Source organism: Dipodomys ordii, unplaced genomic scaffold (genome assembly GCF_000151885.1).
Source record: "Dipodomys ordii isolate 6190 unplaced genomic scaffold, Dord_2.0 Scaffold20, whole genome shotgun sequence".
Taxonomy (NCBI): Eukaryota; Metazoa; Chordata; class Mammalia; order Rodentia; family Heteromyidae; genus Dipodomys; species Dipodomys ordii.
Genome location: NW_012267236.1, coordinates 15861833 through 15889798, shown reverse-complemented (window position 1 = coordinate 15889798; position 27966 = coordinate 15861833). Strand labels below are relative to the sequence as shown.

Here is a 27966-nt window from a genome sequence, read left to right as displayed (position 1 = left end):
GTTCTCGGGGCTGTGTCGTGTTATTTGCTTGTTCTCTATTTTTAAGAAAATTCAGGAAGTTGGAAGCAGTAGTTAGACTTCAGGCCCAACTGTAAATGACGAAGGGGCTTCTTCCAAAGCCAAGCAGGAAGGGCTGTCCGGGTAAGTCCTGCGGGACGGTGGAGAGATCAAGCGCCCCTTCCTGTGGCGGCCGGAGTTAGGGGTGAACTCGGTGTTGGCCCCCGGGTCGCAACCGACCACCTTCAGCTTCCTCTAAAAATGTCTTCTGTGGCTTCATTTTAGTGCGCACCCTGAGCCAAGACGTCCGACCCACCCGGCTCAAGTTCTCAGGCCTGGCCTTGAACCGGTCCTGCGACTTACTCCCAGAAAGGTCTCCTGCCACCCTGCGCTCTGCTCCCCCACCCGCTTTCCCGAGGCTACTGGGCCCCGATGTCCCTCCCTGTTATTCCCAGGGATGGACTCCCACGCCTCGCTGAAGGTCATCGGGCCAGCCTTCCCCGATGCCCAAACGCGACCTGGTGGTGTCCTTTCCGCGTAAAGTGCAGATAGACAGTTATTTGGGTTGTGATGCCTAACTTTTTCTGCCCTACGCTAATCGATACTGTAAACCCCTTAAAGAATAACGAACCAGTGAAGTTCGTAGGTGTCGTTTTCCAATCACTTTCATTCTTTATACAACCCTTTATAAGTATACTGATTATATTCTGTAACCTACCTTCCTTCCGTACTTCCAAATCTTCCTCCTGGATGGGGATCAAATCGATGTCAAAGTTCTGGCTTCCATTTACTAAATTCTATCAATCAAAAGCACTTTTATGTTTAAAAGGAGTAAAGTATGTTCAGATATATCAGGATAATCAACTATATACTAATTTAATTGCCATGTACTAGTTTAAAGTACGACAAAATGGGTTGAAAATGGGGCCTTCTTGTTTTAGAAATGAATGGGGAATACAGTGGAGTAATCCTTGCTTAGATGACACTTCACTTTGCCCCAAAAGAGGTGGGGACACCTTTTGTCTGTTTGCTCCTCCCACATTTTGCTCTCCTTCACTGGCCCTGCTGTCTGAGAATAAAGTTACACTATCCTTTTCCCCTCACCTTACCCAGGACTTTAAATCTAATCCATTGAATCTCCAGCATCTAGGAGCATTTCTAATAAATATTAATAATGATATGATTAATAAGTAGGCTTCAAAGTGTAGGGTACATTTATATAAAAAATAAAACTGATTTTAAAAGAAATATTACTTAATGAAATGTGATAAATCACATACAATAAATAAAGTCCTGCACTGATGCAAAGTTTACACCATTTGTCAGTCTATATGAAAGTATAGGCATTTAAATGAAAATTGGGAGATTTAATTGTTCTGTCTCATCTTGTATAATTTTTTGCTCAACATTAAATTAGAAAGCCTGACTCAGTGCAATGCACGTTATTGCATAAATCAAGCACTGACTTTATGTTCTTTAAATTTGATTCATTAGTGGAATTAGCAAGGTACTGTGTTTTTCTCACCTCATTCAGTTTTATAATTAACCAATAAAAGCTTAATAGCTTTTAAGGAAGTTTAAGGAGCATGAATTGATTTATGAACACCATATGGCTACATCAAAGGATTTGTTTGTGTTTTAACATGAAGTGCATTCTTAAACTCTTTAAGCAGAAATTGATGTTCTTTCTACTAAATGATCATTTCTGAAATAAGAGTAATAATCATTTACTCCAAACTACCAAAATTGTTCATCAGATTCAAAGTAATTCATCTGGTCTAATAATCTCACTCTGAAGAAAGGTTATATGTCTTCCCAAGGTCAGACAGTCAGTTATGTATCCAAGAGCTCCTCCCTAGGCTTTCTGTGTTCCAGTTCTAGTACTCTTTATGAAATTGAAGCCATCCGTAGGTTATGAAGCTAAGTTGCTATGTACTGTTCTGTCTTTGTTGACTCATGTAAGTATTTTTGTGTTCTTAAGACTTGTGAATATATTGAGACATTTTGTATGTACTATGTATTGATTGCATGATCATATTGATACCAGTAATTTCATTATGAGAGATTTGGTTGAGTAGAGACTCACCATATTCCACAGCACAAAGCTTCAGTTTTCACCCTATTAAGGAAATACAAAACCAAGCAAAATTATACATTGTTTTTGGTGAGCTTAATAGATGGAGTTTTTTAGATTTTACTTGATGAGCTATTTTCAAGTAACCTCCTCCTGTGGATGGTGACCTCATGAAAGAATCTTTGTTCTTTCAGTGTAGTTTGATATTTTAAAAGCTGTTGTGTTCTGTACCTTTTAGGAATTTTCTGTACCTTTTAGGAATTTTATGTGCTTTCATGGTGTTAGCCATTGCTATGTAATATCATTGCAGACAAAAAAAGTGACAAAGAAGGAAAGGCAGTGATGGAACTAGAGATCTTGGATAGAACTTAGGATGTCTCTAGGGAGACTGGCAGGATATCTCAAAGAAATGCCTCCAGCCCTCTTTTTTCTGGTTGTTTTTAGGATAGATCCTGCCTCCCATCCAGGACCTATAATTTGCTTTTTAGTTTCCATTGTTGCTAGGACCACTGACACTTCCCCCCTGTACCAGCTTCGCTTTTAAGGAGATAGAGTCTCATGGACTTTTCTGCCAGGGCTGGCCTGGCACCACAATCTTCCCATCTTGGCCTCCCATGTAGTTTGAGATGACAGGCACAATGCTGTCCCAGCTATCGGTTGAGAACATGATTTTTTTTTCTACCCAGGCTGGCCTAAAACTACAATCCTTTTGTTCTTAACCTCCTCAATAATTAGGATTACAGGCGTGAGCTGCTGGTTCCCATGCTGTACTTTGAGATACTATTCTACTTTTATAAATGATCTTCAATAAGAACTTGAGCTTTTGTGGTGGAAGGGTTGTGTGGCAGTGAAAGGTAGTAAAAAGTAGAAGCAGTAAGGCTTACTAGAAGACTTAACTTTTCGACAGGCAAAATTAGGGGAGTGGCATTAGAAATGAGAAATTTCTAATGTATTTTGGAGGTCAAATACTTGATAATCCATTGCTGTTTGGGGACAAAGTAAATCGAAGTATCAAGAATCACAGGTTTGTGGAGAAAGAATAAGACCACCATTTTGAGAAGCGGTAAAATCAAGAGTTGGATGCAAAGCAGGTTGTGGTGGTACATGCCTTTAATCCTTGCATTTAGGAGGCTGAAGCAGAATTGTGAGTAAGTAGCTAGCCTGGACTACCTACTTTACCCTTTCTCCAAAAGAAAACAGAAAAGATGTATATTAGTCACAATAGGAAGACAATAACCAGACAGATACTTCTAGTCAAGAACTCAGAGTATATCAGAATCAGTGGGATCAATAATATTAGAGAAGGCCAGAATAATGCAGAAATATTCCATTTCCCATGTGTTTCCTTGGTCCGTTGAACATTGTTGCTTAGCATATTACTGTATCTTTTAGTTAAAAATAGTAAATACTGTGTCATTATGCAATGATTCAAGGTCTAGGAGAAATTAATGATAAGTTTGGAGGATTAAAAACATTTGTTGGAATGTGTCATTAAAAAGAATACAGCTCTTTTAAAAAGTCATATTGATTTTTATCATTCAGAAAAAAAATAGTATATTCTGCAATAGCAATTCTTTGATGCTTATATTAAAAATAAGGCCTATATTTTTCAGTTGATACATGGTAACAGTACACTAAGGTACCTAATGATTCAGAAAGATTTGAGATAAAGAATATGACATTGAAAAGGATTGGTAATGAGACTTTTTTTCTGTCACATAATCAAGGGGGAAAAAAAAGAGGAGAGTGGTTTTAGCATAGACATAGTAACTCAAATTTTACTTCTAGGGTATCAACAGATATTTTTGTTATAACCATTTTTTCCTTATGTTTTCTTAGCTAATGTTCATAGCAGTGTATGTTTAAATAGCTGTTGTTACAATACTCTAGATGTTGGTTATGTTTTAAAATTACTTAAAATCGCTTTCAGACCATATGTATTTGGAATATGTGAAATTTAAGAATTTCTTGTTTAGACATGGGTCCCATCCCCAATGTGTTCATGTATATGTAGATACTCCAAAATTGGTTCCATAATAAAATTGCCCAAGTGGTATTCCTTATGCTGTCGTATACGTGTGGGCAACTTACATGAGACAATGGAGCCCTGGTAGGCAGGACTAAAAAAGTTAGAAGAGCCAGAGAAAAGATTCACCTTGACCAAGATCACATGTTTTTGTTTACTGTTTTGTGTTAGTCCTGGGTCTGGAAGTCAGGACCTGAGCTACTTGCTGTCCCTGCAGTTGTTTTTTGTTTTGTTTTGTTTTTTGCTCAAGGCTAGCTCTGTAACATTTGGGCCAAAGCTCCACTTCCAGCTTTCTGCTGGTTAACTTGAGATAAGAGTCTCACAGACTTTGCTGCCCTGGCTGGCTTTGAATCACAATCCTCAGATCTCAACCTCCTGAGATTCTAGGCTTGATTCATTGGTGGCTGCCTCTTTTTGTTTTAAAGTTTGTAATGATTTATTGAACAAATATAGCACAAAAGGAGAAAATGAAGGGAATTGGAAAATGAGCATCTCTCAGAAAGCCATATTGAAGTTGCATTTAATCTTCAAGGACTCAGATTTGTAAAGCATCACTTTTTAAAATTTCATCATGAATGTTATGCGTATTTGGCCTCTTAATATTTAGTCAAGAGGCAAACCATGTAAATATTGCTAGTTAGGGGCAGGTGCAAGATATCAGGCAAGTCGGTGGGACTCTTAAAGCCAATTTAAAAAGCATGAATTGGAGCTGTGGCTCTAGTAGTAGAGCGCTAATCTTGAGTAAAACAGATCAGAGACCATGCCTAGGCCCTGAGTTCAAATCCCAGTACTGACAGAGGAAAAAAAAAAGTATGGTGAACAATAATACATACATATAATTATTTTAAAACTAACAGAATACAGAGTTAAATACTTTGAAGAGTGATTCTTCCCATTCTTTTTTGACAGTTCTGGGGCTTGAACTCTAGGCCTGGGTGCTGGTTCAAGGCTAGTACTCTACCACTTGAGTCACAGCACCACCTCCAACTTTTCTGTGTAGTTAATTGGAGATTAGAGTCTCACAGACTTTGCTGCCTGGGCTGGCAATCCTCAGCTCTCAGCCTCCTGAGTAGCTAGGATTATAGGCATGAGCCACCAGCACCCAGCTCTTCTTTCTATTCTTAAGCTACAATCATGCCTGATATATAACTAGTACCTGTTCATTATACCCCATATATCTCTGTTTTCATTTTGGATCTTGGAGACTATTTTTTCATCAGTACATATGTTTCTCTACTGATGGACACTTGGTTCTTCCAAGTATCATAAGCAATGCTACCATGAATATTTATATAGTGTCAATCTGTGCACCTCTAATAACATACCTTAAAATAGATTTCTAGAAAAAAAATGGTTACATCAGAAGACATTTGATTTTAAATTTGGCAGTAACAATCGTAGTCACAATGAAATGAAATTAGATGAGTTATGATAATGTTCTTTGGTAACAATCTACTCCACTATAAATTATAAAAGACAAATGAAAGCAAAACTAAGAATAGATTTGTTTCCTAATGCTTTAAAGATCTAATTTCTTTTTATACAAATATCTTAGAAATTCTGTGTCTCCCGTTATAGAATTAACCACAATGTTTTAAAATAACTGAATCTGCCACAGTGTTAAAGTTAACCAGAACTTGATGTGAAAGACAATGCTATTAGTGGGCCACATTAAAGACTGGATGCTTGGTTGTGTTTAAATCTGTCTTTTTCTTTGTAAAGTGACATAATGTATATGTGTATACTTCATAAAAAAATGAGTGCACAAAATGATACTGATATTGGTCCTTGTAACATTGTATAATTAAAATTATAAAAAAAAACCCACTGGGAAAATTACAGATAGCAACACTTGTAGCATTTGTCTTTTCCTTACAATGTGAGAAAATTTAGATGCATTCTGCTGAAGGAAAAGAGTACAGTGGTTTTTATTTGGAAGGAGTCTGCATATCATCTTAATATATTCTTGCCTCCTACCTTCTAGTTTCGGATGTATTTAGTCATTAAGAAGATAGCAATCTGACATTGTGTTTGTCTAGTCACACTTGAACTTTATGGCAAGTGCTGTACATGTCTGACAGATAATTACAAATGAAAAGCATGTAGATGTTCAATATTTTAACGTTAGCCTATAAAAAATATCTAAGTAGCTGGGAGCCAATGGCTCACACCTGTAATCCTAGTTACTCAGGAGGCTGAGACCTGAGGAGTGCAGTTCAAAACCAGACCAGGAAGGCAAGTCCATAAGACTCTAATCTCCAGTAAACTACCAAAAAACCGAAAAGTGGTGCTGTGGCTCAAATGGTAGAGAGCTAACCTTGAGCTGAAGAGTTGAGGGACAGCTCCTAGGCCCAGAGTTCAAGCCCCATGACCGACAAAAAAAAAAGAAAGAAAATTTCTAAGTAGATGACAACAGAGTTGAAGAGACAGCTAATAGCAAGAAAAAAGCAGTTCCTACTTTTTTTTTTAATGTTTTGGGTATTTTTTGATTTGTTTCAAAATGCTGACTAATAAATAGCCAGGAGAAACATCTCAATTATCCTGAATTTGCACTTGCTCATAATATATTGTTTGAATTCCTGCTTTGACCTTTTGGGTTTAACTTTTTTGTTGTTGTTTTGATTTGGTGAAATGTGTTGTAGATAATCACCAGAATGGGAGTGAATGACTTGTGGCCAATTTTGGAGCCTGTTAAGCAACACATCCATTTGCAGAATCTCAGTGGGAAAACCATTGCAGTCGATCTCAGTCTCTGGGTGTGTGAGGCACAGACAGTAAAAAAAATGGTTGGAACGGTCATGAAGCCTCACCTCAGGTATAAAAATGCATATAAATGTATGCTTGCAAATGCAGTCATGGTGCCTTGGTTTTACTTTAAGTTTACTTCTCTTTTATCAAAATATATTTCATACATCCAAGTCTGCCTTTTTTTGTACTGACTTACAAATTTGTATATTAGAAACATCAGAACCACCAGACCCATGTATCTAACCTCTATTAAGCATAACCATCATAGCGCTTCCAATAATAAAAAGTAGGGTTTTGAGAGACATTATCTCCCTGTTTTACCTCTAGCCCACATCCAATCAATCCATCAAGTCCTGCCAGTTTTTCTTCTAAAACATACTTGGGGTTTATCTTTCCATATCCTCAGTCCTTGCCAAACTCTTTTCTAATATATACTGCTGAAACAACCTCTTCTTCTACCCCTTCCTTTGCTATTGGCCTGTTCTTCAAGTTTCTATATAGCAGCAAGAATAGTCGTAAGCCTTCGTAGCTTTGAAACATCTAATGGTTTTACCCAGCAAGTAAAATCAAATCCTAATTAATTAAATATAATATGTTTTATACTAGCTGAATATTCTTACCTTTTGGTAGTACTGCTATTTAGACTTTGGTTGTCAGTACAGTGATTAATATGTCAATAATTTCTGTATTTCAGGAATTTATTTTTTCGTATTTCATATTTAACTCAAATGGATGTAAAACTAGTTTTTGTTATGGAAGGGGTGCCACCACAGCTAAAAGCTGATGTCATAAACAAGAGGAATCAGATGCGTTACGGGACTTCTGGAAAAATGTGGTCTCAGAAAACAGGGAGATCACATTTCAAGTCAGTCTTGAAAGAGGTGAGCTTATTTATTCAGTTAATTCTGATTTGAATTGCAGAATACATGAACTCTATGAAGTTAATACATTTTAATACTTATTAACTGGGCTGCAACTAGAAGAATAAACAAAAAACTTTATGTTTTAGAGTAAAAACTGGCCTGAGTTCAGTCCTGGCTTCTGCACTGAGGAATTCTGAGCCATCAAAGGCAGGACTTTTCACTTATCTGAAGCACAGTTCTGACTCTGAACACTTTGCGGGAATGTGATCAAAATAAGAGAAAATGTCTCTAAAATAACTAGCACATCTGTCGTTAACTAAGCCCATTAAGGGCCTTTTCTCACAGGAACTTGGAACTCCTGCACTGGCTGTCAACAGAATTCCCTGGGTGGTGTACATAGTTTATCAGCATGCTTTTTGTATGGGACGTCCTCTGGGACCTTGGAAACAGAGTCCCAGGAGATGTTCGTGTTTGATCTCACACTGTCTCCTATCTATGCTTCTGGCAGGTATATAGGGTGCCTTTGGGAAGTACCCAGGCACAGTGGCTAAAATTCACATTGACCAGGTAATCATGTGCGTCTACACCAGGCCACAGCATAAAGATTATGTGGTTGAAGCCTTACACAAGGCCAAATTCAATCACCTTGATCACCAATGCATCTTGCATCCAGCTTCACCCGCCTCCCCCCCAAAAAAAAAAGTAATACACAGTGTAGGGACTTTGATCATTTTATCCTTTGTAACATCTTTAGCACATAGGTTCCCAGAATGTATGCGAAATTCCTGCTTCACCCATTAAAATTTTATGATAGCTTATCTATGGAATATTTCACTTTAATAAGGTATTGTAATTTTTTTAAGTGATGGTTACTAAATGCTAGTGTTTCACACCTGTAATCCTAGCTACTCAGGAAGCCGAGATCTGGAGACAGTGATTAGAAGTAAGCCCCTTCAGGAAAGTCCGTGAGACTGATCTCCAATTAAATGTAGAGCTCAAGTGTTAGGTGGCAGACTTGAGTTAAAAATCTAACAACACCCAAGTTCAAGCCCCATACTAGCACACACACACATACATTTGTACAAAATGAGTTATATTATTTATAATTTGTTATAGTGTATTTATGTGTGTATATATCTAATTAGATCCATATATATGTATACATATGTATTTATCTAGTTGCTATATGTGCATATGTATATATCTAGTATATGATTTTAGTTGATTATATACACATGTATAAGTAAAACTTTAAGAACCTATTAATTATTTTCTTTTCAAGTGTTATATTTTTAAAGATTTGCTATAATACTACACAAATCATTTTTATTATGGGCTTTTGCTTAACATAGCATCCATAATTCCTAGTTGTCACTTACTTTTGAAATGTAACGTAGTGATTGGTTAACTTGTGTCAAGCTGGAAACCCTTCCTAAGATTGTATGTATCATTTTCACTTTAGTTTCCTATACATGAACTTATAGACAGTATTTTTTGTGCATACACCTTTTTCTTGTGCTTTCTGATTTTATTTAAATTTACCAAAAATGAAATTGATAAAGCAAAATTTAGAATGTTTTTACTATCAGTACATATGTGAAATAAACAATTACATTGCACTCACAAGAAACTTGGATGGTTAATTAACTTTGTGTCATGCAAAAATACAGATATTTCATTTGGCACATGTTGACATTTTAATCATGAGATTAATTATCACACCCATTTTCAGTTTTTACTCCTTCATTAGGTCTCTTACCTACTTCTCTCTTAAGGTTGTTATTTTTGTTTTGTGCAAGGTCTTTGGGTATTAATGATACAAATCTTGTATTCTCTTTGAGTTCCAATTTGTCATTTCAATTTTGGCTTAAAACATATTTTAAAAGGCATCACATAAAAGAGTTACTCATCACATTAGAGTTACTCTTTTCCTCTCTGAAATATTGTCTCATTTCCATCCTTACGTGTTGCTTTTTTTTAATGTGGTTTTTAAGTACTGAATTATTCCACCTAATAATTTCCAATTGCTGAAGTAAGTGTCTGTGCTTCACTCTACTTCTTGTAAAATTAGTTCCTGGAAATTTTTGTGGACCTCTTCCTTAAAACATCACATATCTGGTATCGCTATCTCTTCTTAAAAGAATTGTTCCATTCCTGTTTCTTCATTACTATTATTAAATATTCCTGGGCATATACTATCAGCTAAATATTGCTCATCTCTTGTTTTCATGTTTCCTTGCTTTCAGTAGTAGACCCCACTTCCTTCTTATCCATTTCTTGCTTTTACAATTTCTGCCATGGGTTCTTTGAAAGGACACTTGGTAGCAGGAGCTGATATTTGCTTACTTTGAATGGATACTTTTATCTAAGATTAAGGTAACAATGAGACTGTAGAAAAAATAAATTTATCTGGCTATAGAATACCAAGAAGTAAAGCTTTGTCTTGTTTTTTAAGAAGGAAAGATAAATAAAGGCTTGCCATGTAAACCAGGCTGACATTAAGCATATAATCCTCCTGCCTCTGCCTTCCAAATGCTGTGATAACAGAGGTGCACTTCCCCACCCATAAGTACATTGTCTTTGCAGAGGTTTAATTTTCTATTTTAAAAGAATCTTTGCCTTTTGAAAACATGAATGACATTGCCCCATTTGTTAGGAAATGGAAAGGCTTGGAAAAAATTATATTAAGTGAAGTAAGCCAAGCCCAAAGAAACATAGGTCCCATGGTTTCCCGTATTTGCAATAAATAGTGTATGTCTGAGTCAAGCAGAAAAGGTCAGATAAGGTGATGTTAGGGGAATGAACCCCAAGATATGTATTCAAATGTTTTTTTCTTTCATGCGATTGTTTCTAACGCATTTATAAGATGATTATTTATAAGATGTTGCCTTGTATGTCCCTCCCCCACAGTATAACCCCTGCTTTCACTGTATTTGATGTCAGTATAGTTTGTGGAGGGGAAGGGCAAAAACAAGTCGTTTAAATAAGGATACAGGTAGACCCATTGCAGCAATGAGATGTACTAGTCCTTATGTCAAAAACGAACTTTACAACTTTGGTGATGGGGGAAGGATTGGGTGGGGGAGATGGGAAGGGGAAACAAAGGAGGAGGCTACAATGCTTGATAAGAAATGTACTCATTATCTTGCCCATGTAATTGTAACCCCTCTGTACAGTATTTTCACAATAAAAAAAATTAAAAAAAGAATCTTTGCCTTTTGAAAACTTGTCCAACTGGGCACCACTGACAGATTTTTTTTCTTATGTAATATAGCATGCTAGCAATTAATATGATCAATATGTGTTTATTAGTCCATAGATAGATGGAATAAATTTAATTCCTTAAACCAAATTGGTACTAGCATCTGCTTTGGAAGAGCTCATCTTGAAAAAGCAATTTCATAGTTTCACACACACAAGTTCTTAAAGACATTTCCAGAATCAGAAGATAATAGCATTGAACAAAACAGTGGCAAACAAATATGGGCTACTTTGTAATTGACATTAACAATCTAAACTTTTTCATGACAGAAAATTTTAAATTGGCTCAGAAGTAATCCAACACCAATCCATCAACAACTCTTTTGTCTCATGTTCCCTACCCACTATCTGATTCCTCCATTATCTTAAAGCAAATCCCACCTGTAATCCTGTATAATTTTTAAGATCTTATTGCTCTCTACCAGGTGTCTCTAGAAAAAGAAAATGAACAGTATGATGAGTACAAAAATAACTTAAGCACTGGAGAAAGTAATGTCTTGCACCTACTTTTTGTTTCAGTGCCTTGAAATGCTTGAATGTTTGGGAATCCCCTGGGTCCAAGCTGCGGGGGAAGCAGAGGCCATGTGTGCTTACCTCAACGCTGCTGGCCATGTAGACGGCTGTCTTACCAATGATGGGGATGCCTTCCTCTATGGGGCCCACACTGTTTACAGGAATTTCACTATGAACACAAAGGTATTTTATATTTTCTGTCTCACTTCATTGTTTATTTGCAAGATTTTTTTTTATTTTGATATTAATGAAAGTTTTAAACTCAAGGACTTGTGCTTACTCAACAGGTGCTTTACCTGTGAGTTTGGTCTTCAGAACTTTGTGTGCTCGTTATTGAGATAGGGTCTTGCTGCCCTGCCCAGACATGCTCCTGGATTGCAGTCCACCTATTTTTTAGGTTTCCTCTCCAGCTGGAATAACAAAGGCATTCTACCATGCTTAGCTTCTGTTGAGATGGAGTCTTGCAAAAAAAAAAAAACCTATTATTAGAGGTATCAGCCACCAATATATCCAGCTGCAAGTTACCTTTTTCAAAGAGCTGATTAGGCTAGAACACTGGCTGTAGTGATAAACCACCTGAGTAGCGAGTCCTGAATTTAAACTCCAGGATTGCCATGTGGGGAAAGGGAGTAAAATTACATACATGTAAAATGTTGACCATAATGCTTGCCGAATAGCACTTACTAAATAAAATAATGCTTACTGTTATTAAAATATACAGTAATTGCTTTTTACTCTTCATTTCATACAGAAGAAAAGATCTTGGAAGTTTGGACCATAAATAAGTTACAAATATTCTGAAGAGATATGTTATAAGCTCATTTAAACATTAGAATTGTATGCATGCATGAAAACATTGTCAAAAATTTTAAAAAGAACATTGACACATAGTTTATTCTCCTCAAAATGCAGACTTATCTACCAGACTGGACTTTTTTTTCACATTTTTGAACTCTATATCATTTTCATCAACACATCACAAAATTGTATCTGAGGTATATTGTTTTGACCAAGAATTACCTGTTTTACTATTTTATGCTTAAAAACATCTCCAAATGGGCAAAGACAAAACAACAAAATTTTTTTTTAAAAAAAGAAAATGCCAACACTCTTAGAGGAATGGTTAAATACCTTATAGTTACAATACAAGGGAGCCTGTGCCTAGACATCTCAAGGATTGTGGCCAGGCACACAACCTCCTAGCAAACAATCATGTTATCTTCTCCAGATGTTAAATAGTGCCCCACTGGGAACATCACCCGCAAGTCAGTGCAATCCATTACAAAGCTGTCATTTTAAAACAGTGTAAGTGCTGTCATAAACTTGATAAGAAATGTACTCGTTATCTTGCCCGTGTAATTGTAACTCCTCCGTATGGTATTCTCACAATAAAAAAAATTTTTAATAAAAAAAAGAAAGTGGGTGGTAATGAAAATAAAGATACTTAGACATACTACTGGAGAAAAAATACTGCAGTATTTTATTTAGTTCTACTTTTTTGTAGAGTTAATTCAGTATTAGTATGTGTTGAGGAAAATTGTTTTGTCTTTGAAGAACATGCACCAAGCTACTAAAAATAATTAACTTAGGAAATTCAATAATTACAGGGACTGTTTATTTTTTATCATATGTATTATAGGTCATACCTTTTAGACACCAAAGAACAATTCAAGAGAAGAAAAAATTTCCCCCATGGTTTATGTTTAAGCCATTTTTGAAGCTATGGCTGTCTATTGAAATGTGAAGATTATAGTGATTGAAATAATTTTCTAGTCTAAATTTAGGAATAAACATGTACAGAGCCAGGTGCAATGGCTCATGCTTCTTTGTCTAACTCCCTAGGAGGCTGCTATTTGGAAGAGTGTGGTTCCAAGCCAAAAAAAAAAAAAAAAAAAAACCAGCCCATAAAACCCCTTTCATGCAATAAAACTTGGATGTGATAGCACACAGGCATCATCTCATCTAAATGGAAAGGGTAAATATGAGGATTTTAGGACAGACTCATCTCATCCTAAATAGAAGTCCCTATTCAAAAATAACAGACAAAATGTGTGTGGATGCAAAGTGGGGACAAGGCTCAAGAGGTAGAGTCCCCTGCTTAGCAAACATAAAGCCCTGATTTCAAACTACAGTAGTAAGTAGATGATAGACAGGCAATCAGACAGACAGATAGATAAAATACCTAACCTTGGCAGATCTTTTTGTACTGTTTAATGAATGAGCACGTGCTACATTTTGAGGATTACTGAATGTGTACTTTTTTTAGGACCCACATGTTGACTGTTACACAATGTCATCTATCAAGAGTAAACTGGGTTTGGACAGAGATGCTCTGGTTGGACTAGCAATACTTCTTGGTTGTGATTATCTTCCAAAGGCAAGCAGAACTATATTCATTTACTTTTCATAGTGTGCTTTTTTTGCTACCTTACATGCTGTATAAATATGCATGTGATATGATTATGAGACTCTAATTAGAAATGTAAGCTTAAATACAATAAAGTACTCAGGAACTAAAATAATGAGCATTTCAGATGCTGTTAAAAAGCTGATTTGTGAGGCAGAATGTATGTACAAGCATAGAACAATAAGTAGTACTACAGATTGAATCTGAGTAAGCCACTGCACCATAAAAGCTGACGCATTCAAGTGTGACTATACTTTCAGAGAAATACAGAAATTGTTCTTTTGTTATATTGTTCCAGTACTAGTTTCTGTTCTTGTTTTGTCTATTTTTTAGTTTTCAGTATTCATCGTAGCTTTCCAGTTATGCATATGCCCAATGTAGCATTACTGTTGCTAAGCAACATGATTATTGAGGTGAGCCATTTACAATGCCTTTCAACATTGCATTGGGTTTTGTTCATGAAAACATTTTGTTCATGGCCTTAAAATGAACAGTTCTCTCTCTCCACACACATGCACACATGCGTACACACACACACACGCACATATACCTGAGAAGTTCAAAGAAGAGCAGCATATAACTTTTTTTCACTTAGGCTAAAAGAAATTAAAATATAAAAGGTATAAAATCATTATCTCTGATTTCTAACTTAAGTCTTAAATAGCTAAATATAGAAGCCAGTTTTTTCAAGTTAGTAAGCAAAGAAAGCAGGAAGAAAGAAACCTGTAACTACCACAAGCCATTTTATTGTAATTCTTCTGAAGTAAAAGACCCTTATTTTCCTATGTAATTATATTGTAATTAAAATCTAGAAATAGCTAACTTGAAACCAGTTTTAGTACAGAAATAATTACAATAATGAATTAAGCTTTTGATTTTTTACCTCTTGTATCCTAATTAAGCACTTTCCTTGAATATTTTTAATATTGTGCTCCATCAGGTTTTGCTTTGAGATGTAGCTAAATCATAATATAGGAAGGATGATACTCAAAATACCTAACAATTGACATGTCCAAGGTAAAGTCTAGAGAGAAGAGACTTTGTTCTGACTGAACAAGCTTCCATTAAATTTATGAGCTACCCTTTTGCCATTCTCTAGGTCTTAACATTTGAATTTATTTTTCTGCTTTGTGAAAGGGAATCCCTGGAGTTGGAAAAGAACAAGCATTAAAACTTATACAGATTTTAGAAGGGCAAAGTTTGCTTCAGAGGTAACTAAAACATTATTTTCTTGCAAGATTGGACTTTTAGTCTTGAGTTTAATAGTGATTATTACATAAATGATTGTGCATCCTAGAAAAGGGGTTTTATATTTTTAAACTGTTCCATGTTTTCACTTAAAGTAATTTGTTTATTTTGAAGTTTTCCAAAGGAAGAGAATATATATGTTCTAAGCCATATGGGATACATATTTTTTTAAAAAGTGTTATTCACTCACTAAATAGAATTAGTGTGGTGTCAAATGAATATATTTATTTAAAGTTATTTGTAACCATAGGCATTTTCAGACTAGTTTAACATGTTAAAATTAATTTTATATTGGAAACCTTAAATTGTATTTACTTTTTAATAAATGAAGTATATATAGCCTGTTGCAATTTTTATTTTTATATACTGGTAGTTTTTGGTAGTTTTCTGGAGATAAGAATCTCAAGGACTTTTCCTGCCCAGGCTGGCTTCAAACTTCTATCCTCAGATCTCAGCCTCCTGAGTATTTAGGTGGGATAAGAAGAAAGACTTGATCAAAGCTTTTATTTTGGTGGCACACACATATAATCCTAACCATGTGAGAGGTGGTGATGAGTAAGGGAAAATTATAGACAGGCAATAGTTAGCAAGACCCTATCTCTACTACCAAGGCAGGGGTTGTGGCCTTCATCTGTGATGCCGGCTTTGTGAGAGGCATGGGTGGGAGAGAGGATTGGAGTTAAGGTCAGTTCTGGGCACAAAGACCCTATCTGGAAGAATAACTAAAATAAAAAGGACTGGAGGTATGATTTTAGTGGTAGAACACCTGTCTAGCAAGCATGGAACTCTTGAGTTCAAAATACTAGTACTGCCAAAAAATAAATTTGTTTTGCTTTGGACTGTTCTGCAGCTACACATTTAGTAATACATTAATTATGGTAATTTTTTTCATATGTTTGTGTGCTTCAACTCCGGGCCTGGAAAGTTCTTGCTTAGCTTTTTCCACTCAGTGCTGACATTTTACCACTTGATTCACACCTCTGCTTCTGGCCTTTTGCTGGTTATTTGGAAATAAGTGTCTCAAGGACATTTCTGTCCAGCTGGCTTCAACTCATGATTGTCTGATCTCAGCCTCATAAGTAGTTAGGATTATAGGCATGAGCCACCAGTGTCTGGCTTCATTATAATTAATTTGAGCTCTATAATTTGGGGATTCAAGCTAATTGAAAATACAGCTTATATTGAAATTTACAAGCTCTACTATTTAGTCTTTTTAAATTACATGAGTTGTATTTACTTGCTGAAAGCAGTGGTTTATACAAATTAATATTAATTGTAGCAGGATATAGGATGAATAAGAAAGAAAGGAGCTAGGAAGATGGGCTCAGTGGTAGACTGCTTGCCTTGCATGCATAAGGCTCTGGGTTCGATTCCTCAGCACCACATAAGCAGAGAAAGCTGGAAGTGGCACTGTGGCTCAAGTGGTAGGGTGCTAGACTTGAGCTGAAGAGCTCAAGAGCTCAGAGTTCAGGCCCCATGACCAAAAGAAAAAGGAGACTGGAAGTCTTGGCTCTTGGTTTGGGATGGTGAATATCTGGAAAGAAATGCTAAGTGACAGGGGGCTGGGAAGGTGACTCAGTGGTAGAGCGCTAGCCTTGAGCTGAAGAGCTGAGGGACAGCGCCCAGGCCCAGAGTTCAGGCCCCACGACCAGACCCAAAAATAAAAAATAAAAAAAAAAAAAAGAAATGTCCCATGCAGTCTTTCCTATAAAGCTCTTGGCAAATCTAAGGCTTAAGTCCACTATTGACATCCATGACTATTGTGCTAAATGAGGAGAGAAGGGCATACTTGGTCATAGGGGTGAATGAGAGAACCATTTGAGAATAGAAAAAGAATAATATAAAAGGGAAAAGCAAGCAGATTCTGTGCTTGGCTACCTGCAAGACACTCTTACATAATAGTTTCAGCAAGTTTGTATTTTTTGGCGGTGTTTAGTATTTGTCAGCACTTGAAAATAATAAAATTACATGTCTTTTTGTAATTATAGTATGTTCTCTTTATTAGTTTAGACTAATTTTCCATAATTTTTAATTTTTTGAAGCACTATTTAGTATTTATCTGGAAACAATGTGAATTTTTAGTAAATGAAATTCTAGCAGCTAAATAATTATTCTAGGTGTTAGATATTACCCAGTGAACTCAATAACTATTCCTAAAATCTTTCATTAAATAAGTAGTGTTTTACTATTTGTGTTGGAGACCAAGAAATGATTATTTCAAGTGATCCAGATTTTTTTTTTGTCAATTATGGGGCTTGAACTCAGGGCCTGGGCATTGTCCCTGAGCTCTTTTGTTCAAGGCTAGCTCTCTACCACTTTGAGCCACAGCTTCCTTCCAGTTTTCTGGTGGTTAATTGGAGATAAGAGTCTCAGGGACTTTTCTGCCTGAGGTATCTTTGAACTATGATCCTTTGATCTCTGTAATTAGGATTACAGGCGTACCAGCACCTGGTTTGAGATCCAGACTTTTAAAAGTGTTAAATTAGTAGCTTAGCATTTGATTTGTCTTTATATGTTACTCTTGACTTTTATTTCCAATATAGAAAAAAATGTTAATTTATACAGTTGTATTTGTCTTGTATTCTGGCACAAAGAAGAGATCAAAATTCAATATCCAGATCATTCTTTCCACATGATGCTACCTATCAAAAGCTTCTTTAAAAAGCAGGGTGAATGCATAGATATAATTTTATATATACACCCATACATACAACACATTGTCCTCTTAACAAATTCTACTCTCTGTCATTGAGGCCACATTCCAAAACTTGTCACTGTGGCTTTTCCCAAGCTAGGCTATCAAATTGATCGACATTACAGGGAAAATAATTTGATGGGTTAAAATGAAATAGACTGACAGTTGCCATTTTTATGACCTAGCTTATTTTTTTTCATTAAACATTTTTCTGTTAAAGGTTTAATCAGTGGAATGAAAAATCTTGTTCTGCTACTTCACAACCACTAGCCACTAAAAAAGTGGCTCATTGCTCTGTGTGCTCCCACCCAGGTAAGCAGAGCTGAAAAATAGCTCTAGAATATTAGACTGACCCCCTTGGTCTTATTCCTGTTCCCACTGTACTTTTACATACCTTTATAAACACTGTGAGGTCTTCAAATGGTCCTGCCACTATATTGAGAATGCCTTGCAGTTGTCAGGAGTTGTATTATATCCACAAAGAAGGCACTTTGTGAATGTTTTTGGAATGAAATAATGTAATTGAAATGATAAATATAGGAGAAGTACAATTTAAACCTATTATATCAAATTACTTGGATCTTAACATCATCTTTTGATTTATAAACTCATTTTGTGGAGTGGGGAAACAGAGTCTTAAAGGGAAATGAAACCATTCCTTTTACCAGTGATTTATATTTACATTATTAAAACTTTTTTTGTCTTATGTTTTCAACTGGGTGTAAAGATCGTGACTTAAAACTAATTTCTAATGCACATTTGTTCTTCTTGGAAATGCATTGGGTCTTCATTAGTCTTAGTGAAACAGAGATGCCATTGAACATAATATTGGGTCAGAAATGCCTTTCCCTCCGAAAAGAGACTAGGAGATCATGTTTGATCATCTCTTAAAAGAAATTCAACTGTATTTATATCTCTTAATATGTTTTTGTTAACGTTTTTAAATTATAAGTTAAATCCTGTGAGAAATACATAAAATACCATTTTATATTTTCTATGATTACAAGTGACAAGGTTTTGGTCATGCCAAATACTGCACTCTTCCATATCTCAAAACAATACTGAAGGTTATCACTCTTGCTTTTAAAGGAAATTAGAGCCCCTACACCTGTTATGCAGTCATATTCTGTTCATGTTCCTGGCACAGTTTAAAAATAACTATACCCATAACTCAGAGTCACATCCTGGAAGAGGTAATTAACTGGTATATTCTTTTAATATTCTACTTAAAAGAAGTCATGAATTTTTCTAATAAATGAATCCCTTACTAATAATCTGACTTTTCTAGCATGTGGCTAGTACAGATGCCAGAAAGTTCTCCCGTTACTGATTATTAATAAATGTGTACTTTCAGATTACAAATTTAAACTTTCAAATACAAGAGTAATTTTTAAAGGTGTTTTGTGGTAGGATTAAGTTCTACTTTACCTCAAGATTTACTGTAGTGTGCATTACACTATTCAATCTATGTATGTTGAAACCTTTATACTAAACACTAAATTTTAAATACTAAATTTTAGATCGTAGCAAAACAAACGCAAGCATTTATAAGACAATTGTAAAAAGCAGTGAAAGTTATACTTCTTCAATGTCTCCAAAAAGGTTCACCTAAGGATCATGAGCGTAATGGCTGCAAATTTTGCAAAAGTGATAGGTATTGTGAGCCCCATGATTATGAATACAGCTGTCCTTGTGAGTGGCACCAGTCAGAACATGATAGGCAACTGCATGGAGTAGAGAACAATATTATGAAGTAAGTTTGTTTTAAACACTCTTTTTTTTCTGGCATGCTCTATATATGTCGTTAAATTATTTGCACATTAAATCTCACCCACATGTTTACATTAGTCATGTTTTGCATATTCTTTTCTTGATTCTATTTTTTTAAAATCCAGCCAAGCATAATTTAGTAATTTAATAGCTCTTAGGAGTAGCTTCATGATTATTTAAGATACTGTATATGAAGCCAGGTGCAGTGGCTCACACATATAATCCTAACTACTCAGGAGGCTGAAATTGGGAGGAGTGAGGTTCAAGGCCAGTCAAAAAGTTAGCAAGACTTCTCCCTAACCAGTAGATGCATAAACCTGTCCTCCCAGCTACACAGGAAGCTAAGATCAGATGACTTGTGGTTCCAGGCCATCCCAGGCAAAGAAATTCCTGAAAGAAAAAGCTGGACATACCTGTCATAAAAATTTTAGGGAACCCAAAATACGATCTCAGTCCTAGAAGGTTCCCTGGCAATAGAGGCTCCATCTCAAAGTATTAAAAAGGGTTTAAAAGATAGCTCAGTGGTAGTGCACAGAAGGATAGCTCAGTGTAGGGTGCTTGCCTAACAAGGATAGGGTACTGAGTTTAAAATTTGTTTCCAGGGCTGGGAAGGTGGCTAAGTGGTAGAGCGCTTGCCTTGCATGCATGAGGCCCTGGGTTCGATTCCTCAGCATCACATAAGCAGAAAATAAAAAGGCCGGAAGTGGTGCTATAACTCAAGTGGTAGAGTACTAGCCTTGAGCTGAAGAGCTGAGGGACAGCGCCCAGGCCCAGAGTTCAGGCCCCACGAATGGACCCAAAAAAAATTTTTTTAATAAAAAAATAAAAAGAAATAAAATAAAATTTATTTCTACCCCTCAAAACCCCAGGAACAATACAGTACATAACTATTTTTTAGTAAGTGAGAAGATATTTGGTGAGATTTTTTTAGGGTCTGTGTAAAGTTGCTTGATTTAGTAGTGAAGTACATATAATGTGTGTATAACTAAGTAGTAATATGTATATACTTAATCTTCAGGAAAGCTTGCCATTGTGAGGGATTTCCATTCCATGAGGTAATGCTGTTATTCAATTGTACATTCCTTTTGCGAAATTTTTAGACATTTTAAAGTCCTGATTTTCATTTATTTTTTTTTCACTAGGTTATTCAAGAATTCCTTGTGAACAAGGATAAATTGGTAAAGGTTATCTGGTACCAGAGACCTAACTTATTACTCTTTCAGGTATCTGAAAATAAGTGCTTCCTTGGTAGTACAAAGTTAGATTCAGAAAGATTTGATTAGTTTAAGAGGAGGTTTAACAATTAAAACACATAGCTATTGTTTACCTATATGCTTTTCACTATTTATGTCTTTATTCCTCTGCTATACAATGGCCACACTTCAGGGTCTACACCTAAAGCTGTGGAAGGCAATATAATATACAAAATGAGATAAATTTGAACAGTCATATAGTAAATGAAATCCAAGGTCATATAGCTAATGACCTTGGATATGTATTGTCATCAAAATAGAAATATTACTTGTGTCTTACAGCCACTATAAGCATTAAAACATATGATTTATATTAACCTAACAATAGTTAAAAGCACAGAGAAGTTCAGTAAATTGTATGTACTTGCTATTTGCCTCCACCATCAACCACAGTAATGCCATATTAGTAGTAACATGTATTGGACACTTGAAAACTACTATTAGATTTAATAAATTACATATATTCTCACTTAATCTCACAATCTGTGACCCAGGTTATATTATGTTCTTTTTGTAGATGGAGAAAACAGCCTATAAGAGGAATAAGGAATGTAACCAGCATCTAGGAAATATTATACTAGTATTAAAACCAAGAAGTCTTTCAATATCATCATTATATAATACTTCCTCTTTAGAAAGCTTCTTGCTTTTTCTGACAATGTTCTCAATAATACTGCTTCGTTGCTAATTTAAAAGGAAAACCTAGTATCACCAGAGAATATTATTTGTCTCTAAGAGTTTTTTTTCTAAATCTTGTTTATTTTATTTACAGAGATTCACTCTCGAAAAAATGGAGTGGCCAAATCACTATGCCTGTGAGAAACTATTGGTGCTTTTGACCCGCTATGACATGATTGAAAGAAAACTTGGTAGAAAGAACTCTAACCAACTGCAGCCAATCAGGTATGACTTAAAGAATTGTATGATGGGGGCTGGGAAGGTGGCTCAGTGGTAGAGCGCTTGCCTTACATGCATGAGGCCCTGGGTTTGATTCCTTAGCACCACATAAGCAAAGAGAAAAAAGCTGCAAGTGGCACTGTAGCTCAAGTGGTATAGCGCTAGCCTTGAGCTGAATTGCTGAGGGACAACGCCCAGGCCCAGAGTTCAGCCCCCATGACCAGACCCCCTCCACCAAAAAAAAAGGAATTGTATGATGAATATTCAGTGTTTAATTTGAATACCTGATAATGTGAAATATTCTCAGTTTCTCTCATTGTGGGTTATGTAGCTCTGAGTTTTTTCAAGGTGGAGGCAAGGCCTGCTGGGATATTAGAACCATATTCAGGGCTCACAGGGCAACATAGTAAGGCATACTCTGTTACCTAGTAATTAGAGATACTGCAAAAAAAAATACATATAACAAGGCTTATTAACAAGTTAACTATTTCTATGAACCAGAAAAGGAACAAGGGAATAAAGTATATGAGGAGACAGAAATAAGGCCTTGGATTCAGAACAGCAGCAGCAGTAGAGATAAATCACCAAAAGTTAAAGGATAAGCAGAAACCAAAAATGCAAGAAGTTTGGTGGAAGCAGCCTTATTTCCAGTGAGGCTAGAATTTCTCTGTTCCTATCTGAGTAGAGGCTGGGATAGTTAATTAAAACACCAACCAAAACATGCTGGAAGTATTCAACAAAGGATTAGAGGTAGAAGTGAGGGCAGAGATAAAGTACAAAAAAAATAAAAAACAAACACATCGAATATGAAAAATCCAATACATCAGAAAACAGCAATTGCATCATGAGTTCACTCCAGATTAGAAAGAAAAAGAAGTCCTAAGAGAACAGGTTGTTTAAATAAAAAGCAATAAATGGGACTCTGGATAAACTTGGTCAAAGTAAATTAGGAAATTGAAGCATAGTGCTGATCAAATCAGAGAGAAGACATCTTAAAGACTCAGATAAAAAACACTTGAGAATATTTGACCTATGTAATAATTTATTTCCAGTATACTTTTAGAAGCTGATAGAAAAGTGGAGAAATGGTTTACTTATTTGTTATTTTTGCTAGCACAAATCTGTTGTATGGGAGCTGGTGCTCATTGATATTTCTACACACACATACAGTGTGTATGGCATTCAAGTCCTGCTTCCATTCTTATTCAATCTTAAAATTTTGTCAACAAGTTCCATTGTTCTATTTTCATGCATGCATATAGCATGAGAAGTAACTTTTGAAGAGTTCATATCTGAGTTTTCTAAAATGTAAGACAAAATGTTCTTCGATCAAATCATACTACAAGTATAAGGCACAATAAGCAAATCCAGTGTATTATAGATATTAAACATGAAGGGAAAATATTAGAAAGGGTCAATTCAGGGAAACAGGAATTTACAATTAAAAAAAAAAAAACGAAAGCCAAAATAAGACTTATGAATCTCAATCAGCCCAGATACAACAATAGTCACAGTAAATGTAGATGGATTAAACTTTATCTATTAAAATACTGATTATATTAGATGAGTAAAGTTCAGCAATATTGTGTTTATAAGGAACAGGCAAAACAATGCTATAAAATATTTGAATGCTACACAGCATTCAAAACATATTTAAGAAGATTTATTGACAAATGTCTACTAAATAATGAAACCAAGTAGACTTTAAAACAAAAATCATCATAGAAAAAATTATTATATATTAATATTGTAATATTAATATCCAATATATTGTATGCATATTGTATATTATGTTGCTGTTATAGAATAATAAAAGGAACAATCACTGAGAAAGCCTCACATCATATACAGTATACCTTACAAAAAACGTACTCTTTGAAGCTAGGCACAGGTGGCTCACACATATAATCCTAACTACTCAGGCGGCTGAGATCTGAAGGTCCCAGTTCAAAGTCAACCCTGTCAGAAAAGTCTGTGAGACTTATCTCTAATAAACTACTCAGAAAATGCTGAAGTAATGCTGTTGCTCAAATGGTGGAGCACTAGCCTTGAACAAAAGCAAGTTAGAGACTGCACACAGTCCCTGAATTCAATCCCTAAGACTGGCAGCAAAAAAAAAAAAAACTTTTTTTTACTCTTCAATAAACTACTTAAAGAAATAACTGACAGTAACTCATTATATCTTTACTTAGAATAAAAGATGAATAAAAAATGAATTATTCAATCTATGATTGAAAGTTCCTAACAACCTCATACACTTAGACCTCAGTGGATAACTTTATTTTTCAGGATTGTCAAGCCCCGAATCAGAAATGGAGTCCGTTGTTTTGAAATAGAATGGGAAAAGCCTGGTATGTATTTACTGTGAGAAAAATCTTTTATTTACAACATTTGATCATATATGTTTTGATATATATATATATCATATATTTGGTCATATATACATCATCTGCTTCTTCATTTAGTCATGTTATTTTAAAGAGACCTTGATTAGTAATAAATATAAACTTTAAGTTATGTGTTTAATCTTTCTTTTCCAATGATTAGGAAAGTTATGCCCAAAGGGTTTTGACTTATCTTTCTTAAGAAAAGCCTTCTACAAATGGTCTGGTTATCAAATTTCATGTATAACCTGATTTAGAGCAATCAAGTCTGCTAAATAGTAGCTAGATTACTCTTCCTCTTTACTCTGTTTAGTTCATGAGAATTTATAATAGTATATTTTTTTAAAACCTCATTTTTCCTACAGAAAGAGATACTTTAAACTCTGACTTAGCTCATAAACTAGAGGCAAGTAAAACACAGATAATTTAAAATGGAAAGTGATCCCAAACTCATTTCTATTTGGCTTTTAAATTAATAAGTAGTAGATTAATAAAGGTAGATTTGTTCAAATCTATTGTATTGAACTTTGAAGAATAAAATTATAAAGAATTAGATAAACGAATCTAGGCCATAACAGGAAGATAGGAGGCTGAAAGATTTTGAAAATTGTGTTGCAACAATTCCACTAACTAATAAACCTTCAGGATAGAAAGAGAGATTTAGCCAGTTTGACAGTGTGTCATCCCTGTCTGACATTCACATCCCTTCATCCTATAGAACTTTCCTCTAAGGAGGAAATATATCCCAAGCTAGTGTGAGAAACATGTTAAGGTCACATGATTTCTATTTTTATGCTTTTTGTTTTTGATATCTTCATTATAATTTGGATTCTCATACATTTTTCCCACATGTAGAATAAATACAAAAATCTAACCTACCACTTACATATCATATTGTTAGTTTACACCTGACATTCTTGTTTTTGTTTTTCAGATTCATATCAATCCAGTAAAACTGAGAATATCCTCCAGGAAGACTGAGGGTATAGCTCAGTGATAGAGCATTTTTCTAACTCCCACTTGGTTCCATCTCCAGTGCCATAAACCATAAGAAAGGAAAAGAGAGAGAGAATACCTCTGAAATAGCAGTCTAGGAAATTGTAGTCTTTTTGAATGCCCAGTTCAATTCTGTTCTTTTCAGAAACTATCACTTAAAGAAAGTTGATGTTAAAGTTTTACAAAACAAATCCCTTTTTTAGTAGACTTCTTCAGCTAAAAACCAACCACCTGTATCCAAAGAAAACATTTTTATACTCAACGCTGCTGCTGCCATCTTTGAGAGAAGAGAATTTAAAGCCTTAACCTGAAGGAATCTCCTTTTAGCTCTTGCCAGGCAAAAGAAAATAAATTCCTTCCTTGTATCAACAGACTATTAGATAAATCATGTTACAAGCAAAATTTACGAATGACCAATTTGTGGATGATTTAGTTAAACTTGTTGGTAAACTTATTGACCTGGAAAAAATTATTTTTCCTATGTGTAATTAAGGTTGCTTTGCTTTCTTTTTGATCTTTTAGAACATTATGCTATAGAAGAAAAACAACCTGGAGAACTTGGTCTACTTACAGTTGAAGAAGAATCACTATTTCAAGCAGCCTATCCTGAGATCGTTGCTCTTTACCAAAAACAAAAGCTGGAAGTTAAAGGGAAGAAACAAAAAAGTAAGTATTGGGCTGGCTAGCTATATACACCACACTAGTTCCATCTTTTCTGTTGAGTTTATCTTGTCTAAACTTTGGTGAAAGTTCTATGAAATGAAGAATAAAAGAAGTATGATATTCTTCCTTGTCTTCATGAACTTTGTGTGTGTGTGTGTGTGTGTGTGTGTGTGTGTATTCATGACTGTTAAACTTTATTTGCAGTGCTAGGCAAGCACCCTCCCATTGTGCTATATCCCCAACACTCCTAGCTGAAAAGCTAGGAGTATACTGTCTGTCTCTGAGTCTACTCAACCAGGTGTTAATAATAATGTTTACCAGTTTTAAAGCAAAATAGGACTTTTTTTAGTTATAAATGCATTTTATTTCTTGCAACTCAGTGAGGAACACAACTCAATAACCACAGTTTCCAAAGGATAATGTTTGACAACTTTTCTGTGAATTCACTGAAGGGGGAACAAAGGCAAAAGTGGCTACTATAGTTTCTTATCTGAACTCTTCATTTTTTAATCTAAGTTAAGGAAAAGAAATAAGTATTAATTATACTTTTTTTTCTTTTCAGGTGTGAAAGTTAAGCCTAAAGAAAACAATTTGCCACAATCAGATGATGTAATAACTTTCCAATCACCTTTGACTTTAAAACCCATGTGTGAAGTTTTTCCTAAGCAGAATTCCAAGTTAAATTTGGAAATTTCTTCTCATTCTCTATTACCACAGGAACCTCTTTCTGCCTCCCTGAACAGCTTGCTTTTACATGAAGATGCTCCTTGTTTGAATATACAAGAACAGTTAATGCCTTCTCCAAGGCTTTTTATTACAGAGCCAATTAAAGATGTTAATAAGTCTCTAATTTCAGAATCTAATCAACCCAATACTTCATCTCATAGTATATCTGTGATTGCTAATCTACATTTGAGCACCATTGACTGGGAAGATACTTCTTTTAGTAATTCTCCAGATAATCAAAGGGCTACATTCTCTCACAACTTAAAACCAGAACTTCAAGCAAAGCTAGCAGCCATCTCTCATGGCTTTGAAAATATCCCGGAACAATTCCCATGCGAATCAGAAAATTGCACCACAAGCAATAAAGTGTTGGGTGGGGATCTTCAGAAGATTAGTCCTGAAGAGCATCTTCTCTCTGGTATTACTAATTTATATCTTCAGGATTTGCCTTTAAAGGAACGAATAAATATAAAATTAGCACATGCCAAAAGCAATGCACAACCAGATGTGGGCCTCAAAACAGTATCCTTATCAAGGGAAAAAAAATCACACAGGATTAATAATAATTTTGCTTGTCCATTGCATCTTTCAAATGATCTTGCAGGAATTCAGTTGCAAAATGAGTCCAGAATCTCTGAAGTTCTAAAAGGAGACCAGCTGTTTCAAGAAAAGTATAAGATGAATACTTCTCTACCACATACTGTCAATAACCCACTAGTAAAGACCTCCAATGTTCACATCGGGCCACCAACTACTGCTTTAGATCACAGTAGAAAAGACAAGCAAACCACTAAGAAAATTGTGAAGAGTAGTGTTTGCCTTGACAAATACTCCTCTGATGAAGAAAGTGACCCAACGTTTTGGAAAGCAAAGAATACGACTCGAAACGTAAAGCCCAGTACTCAGAAAAATAACCCCCAATTGAAAGAAAGTGGCTACAACAAATTCAGTAGTACTAAAGAAACTGAACTGCCTGTTGTATCTTATAAGACAGCTAGAAATGAAGAAAACTGTTTTCCAGATACAGTAAAAAGTTATCAGAGTTTTTTTAAGAAAGATGATGATCCTGAAACTTGTTTGGATAGTCCTCTTCCTTTACGCCAGCGATTAAAACTAAGGTTCCAAAACACTTTAAATGAAATTTAAAAGAAATAAATACAACATACTCTATTGCTGTTGGCATTAGCAGAAGCATGATATCTGATTTTTAGTAGAAAAGTTAATATGATTTTATATGTCATGAAACATCCATTTTAATCAAATTGTAATTTAAAATGTTAGTGACAACTCCAGATAATGTATTTTAAGACATTTTTTACCATTTAAAAATATGCTCATTGGGCTGGGAAGGTAGCTCAGTGGTAGAGTGCTTGCCTTGCATGCATGAGGCCCTGGCTTTGATTCCTCAGTACCACTTAAGCAGAAAAAGCTGGAAGTGGCACTGT

The 27966-nt window shown here is 35.3% G+C and overlaps 2 protein-coding genes across 3 annotated transcripts in view; one reads left to right on the top strand and one right to left on the bottom strand.

Moving 5' to 3' along the window:
- Gen1 (GEN1 Holliday junction 5' flap endonuclease) lies at window positions 1-27706 on the top strand. The gene is made up of 14 exons (XM_013013641.1): window positions 1-141; window positions 6740-6912; window positions 7540-7726; window positions 11489-11665; window positions 13749-13859; window positions 15027-15100; window positions 18053-18144; window positions 19435-19585; window positions 20621-20657; window positions 20745-20825; window positions 21628-21758; window positions 24042-24103; window positions 25655-25798; window positions 26358-27706. The coding sequence occupies exons 2-14, from the start codon at window positions 6752-6754 to the stop codon at window positions 27665-27667; spliced, it is 2718 nt and encodes a 905-aa protein (XP_012869095.1). The 5' UTR covers window positions 1-141; window positions 6740-6751; the 3' UTR covers window positions 27668-27706.
- Window positions 1-27966, bottom strand: part of Smc6 (structural maintenance of chromosomes 6) — a 101514-nt gene that overhangs the window by 55434 nt on the left and 18114 nt on the right. Inside the window, exons 3-5 of one of the 2 annotated variants that reach the window (XM_013013637.1) lie at window positions 25704-25770; window positions 2084-2116; window positions 716-743 (exon numbers count right to left, since the gene is read on the bottom strand). In XM_013013637.1, coding sequence (XP_012869091.1) covers window positions 716-743; window positions 2084-2086 — 31 coding nt within the window. In that variant the 5' untranslated portion in view covers window positions 2087-2116; window positions 25704-25770. Of the gene's footprint in view, window positions 1-715; window positions 744-2083; window positions 2117-25703; window positions 25773-27966 lie in introns of those variants that run through there. The other variant, XM_013013638.1, reaches the window with a different exon arrangement.

Bases quoted from the DNA above. Each gene is read 5' to 3' on its own strand.
- Gen1 (XM_013013641.1), top strand. From the start codon at position 6,752: ATGGGAGTGAATGACTTGTGGCCAATTTTGGAGCCTGTTAAGCAACAC. The intron at 19,586-20,620 runs GTAAGTTTGTTT...CTTAATCTTCAG, and splicing joins GTAGAGAACAATATTATGAA to GAAAGCTTGCCATTGTGAGG. The intron at 24,104-25,654 runs GTATGTATTTAC...TTGATCTTTTAG, and splicing joins AATAGAATGGGAAAAGCCTG to AACATTATGCTATAGAAGAA.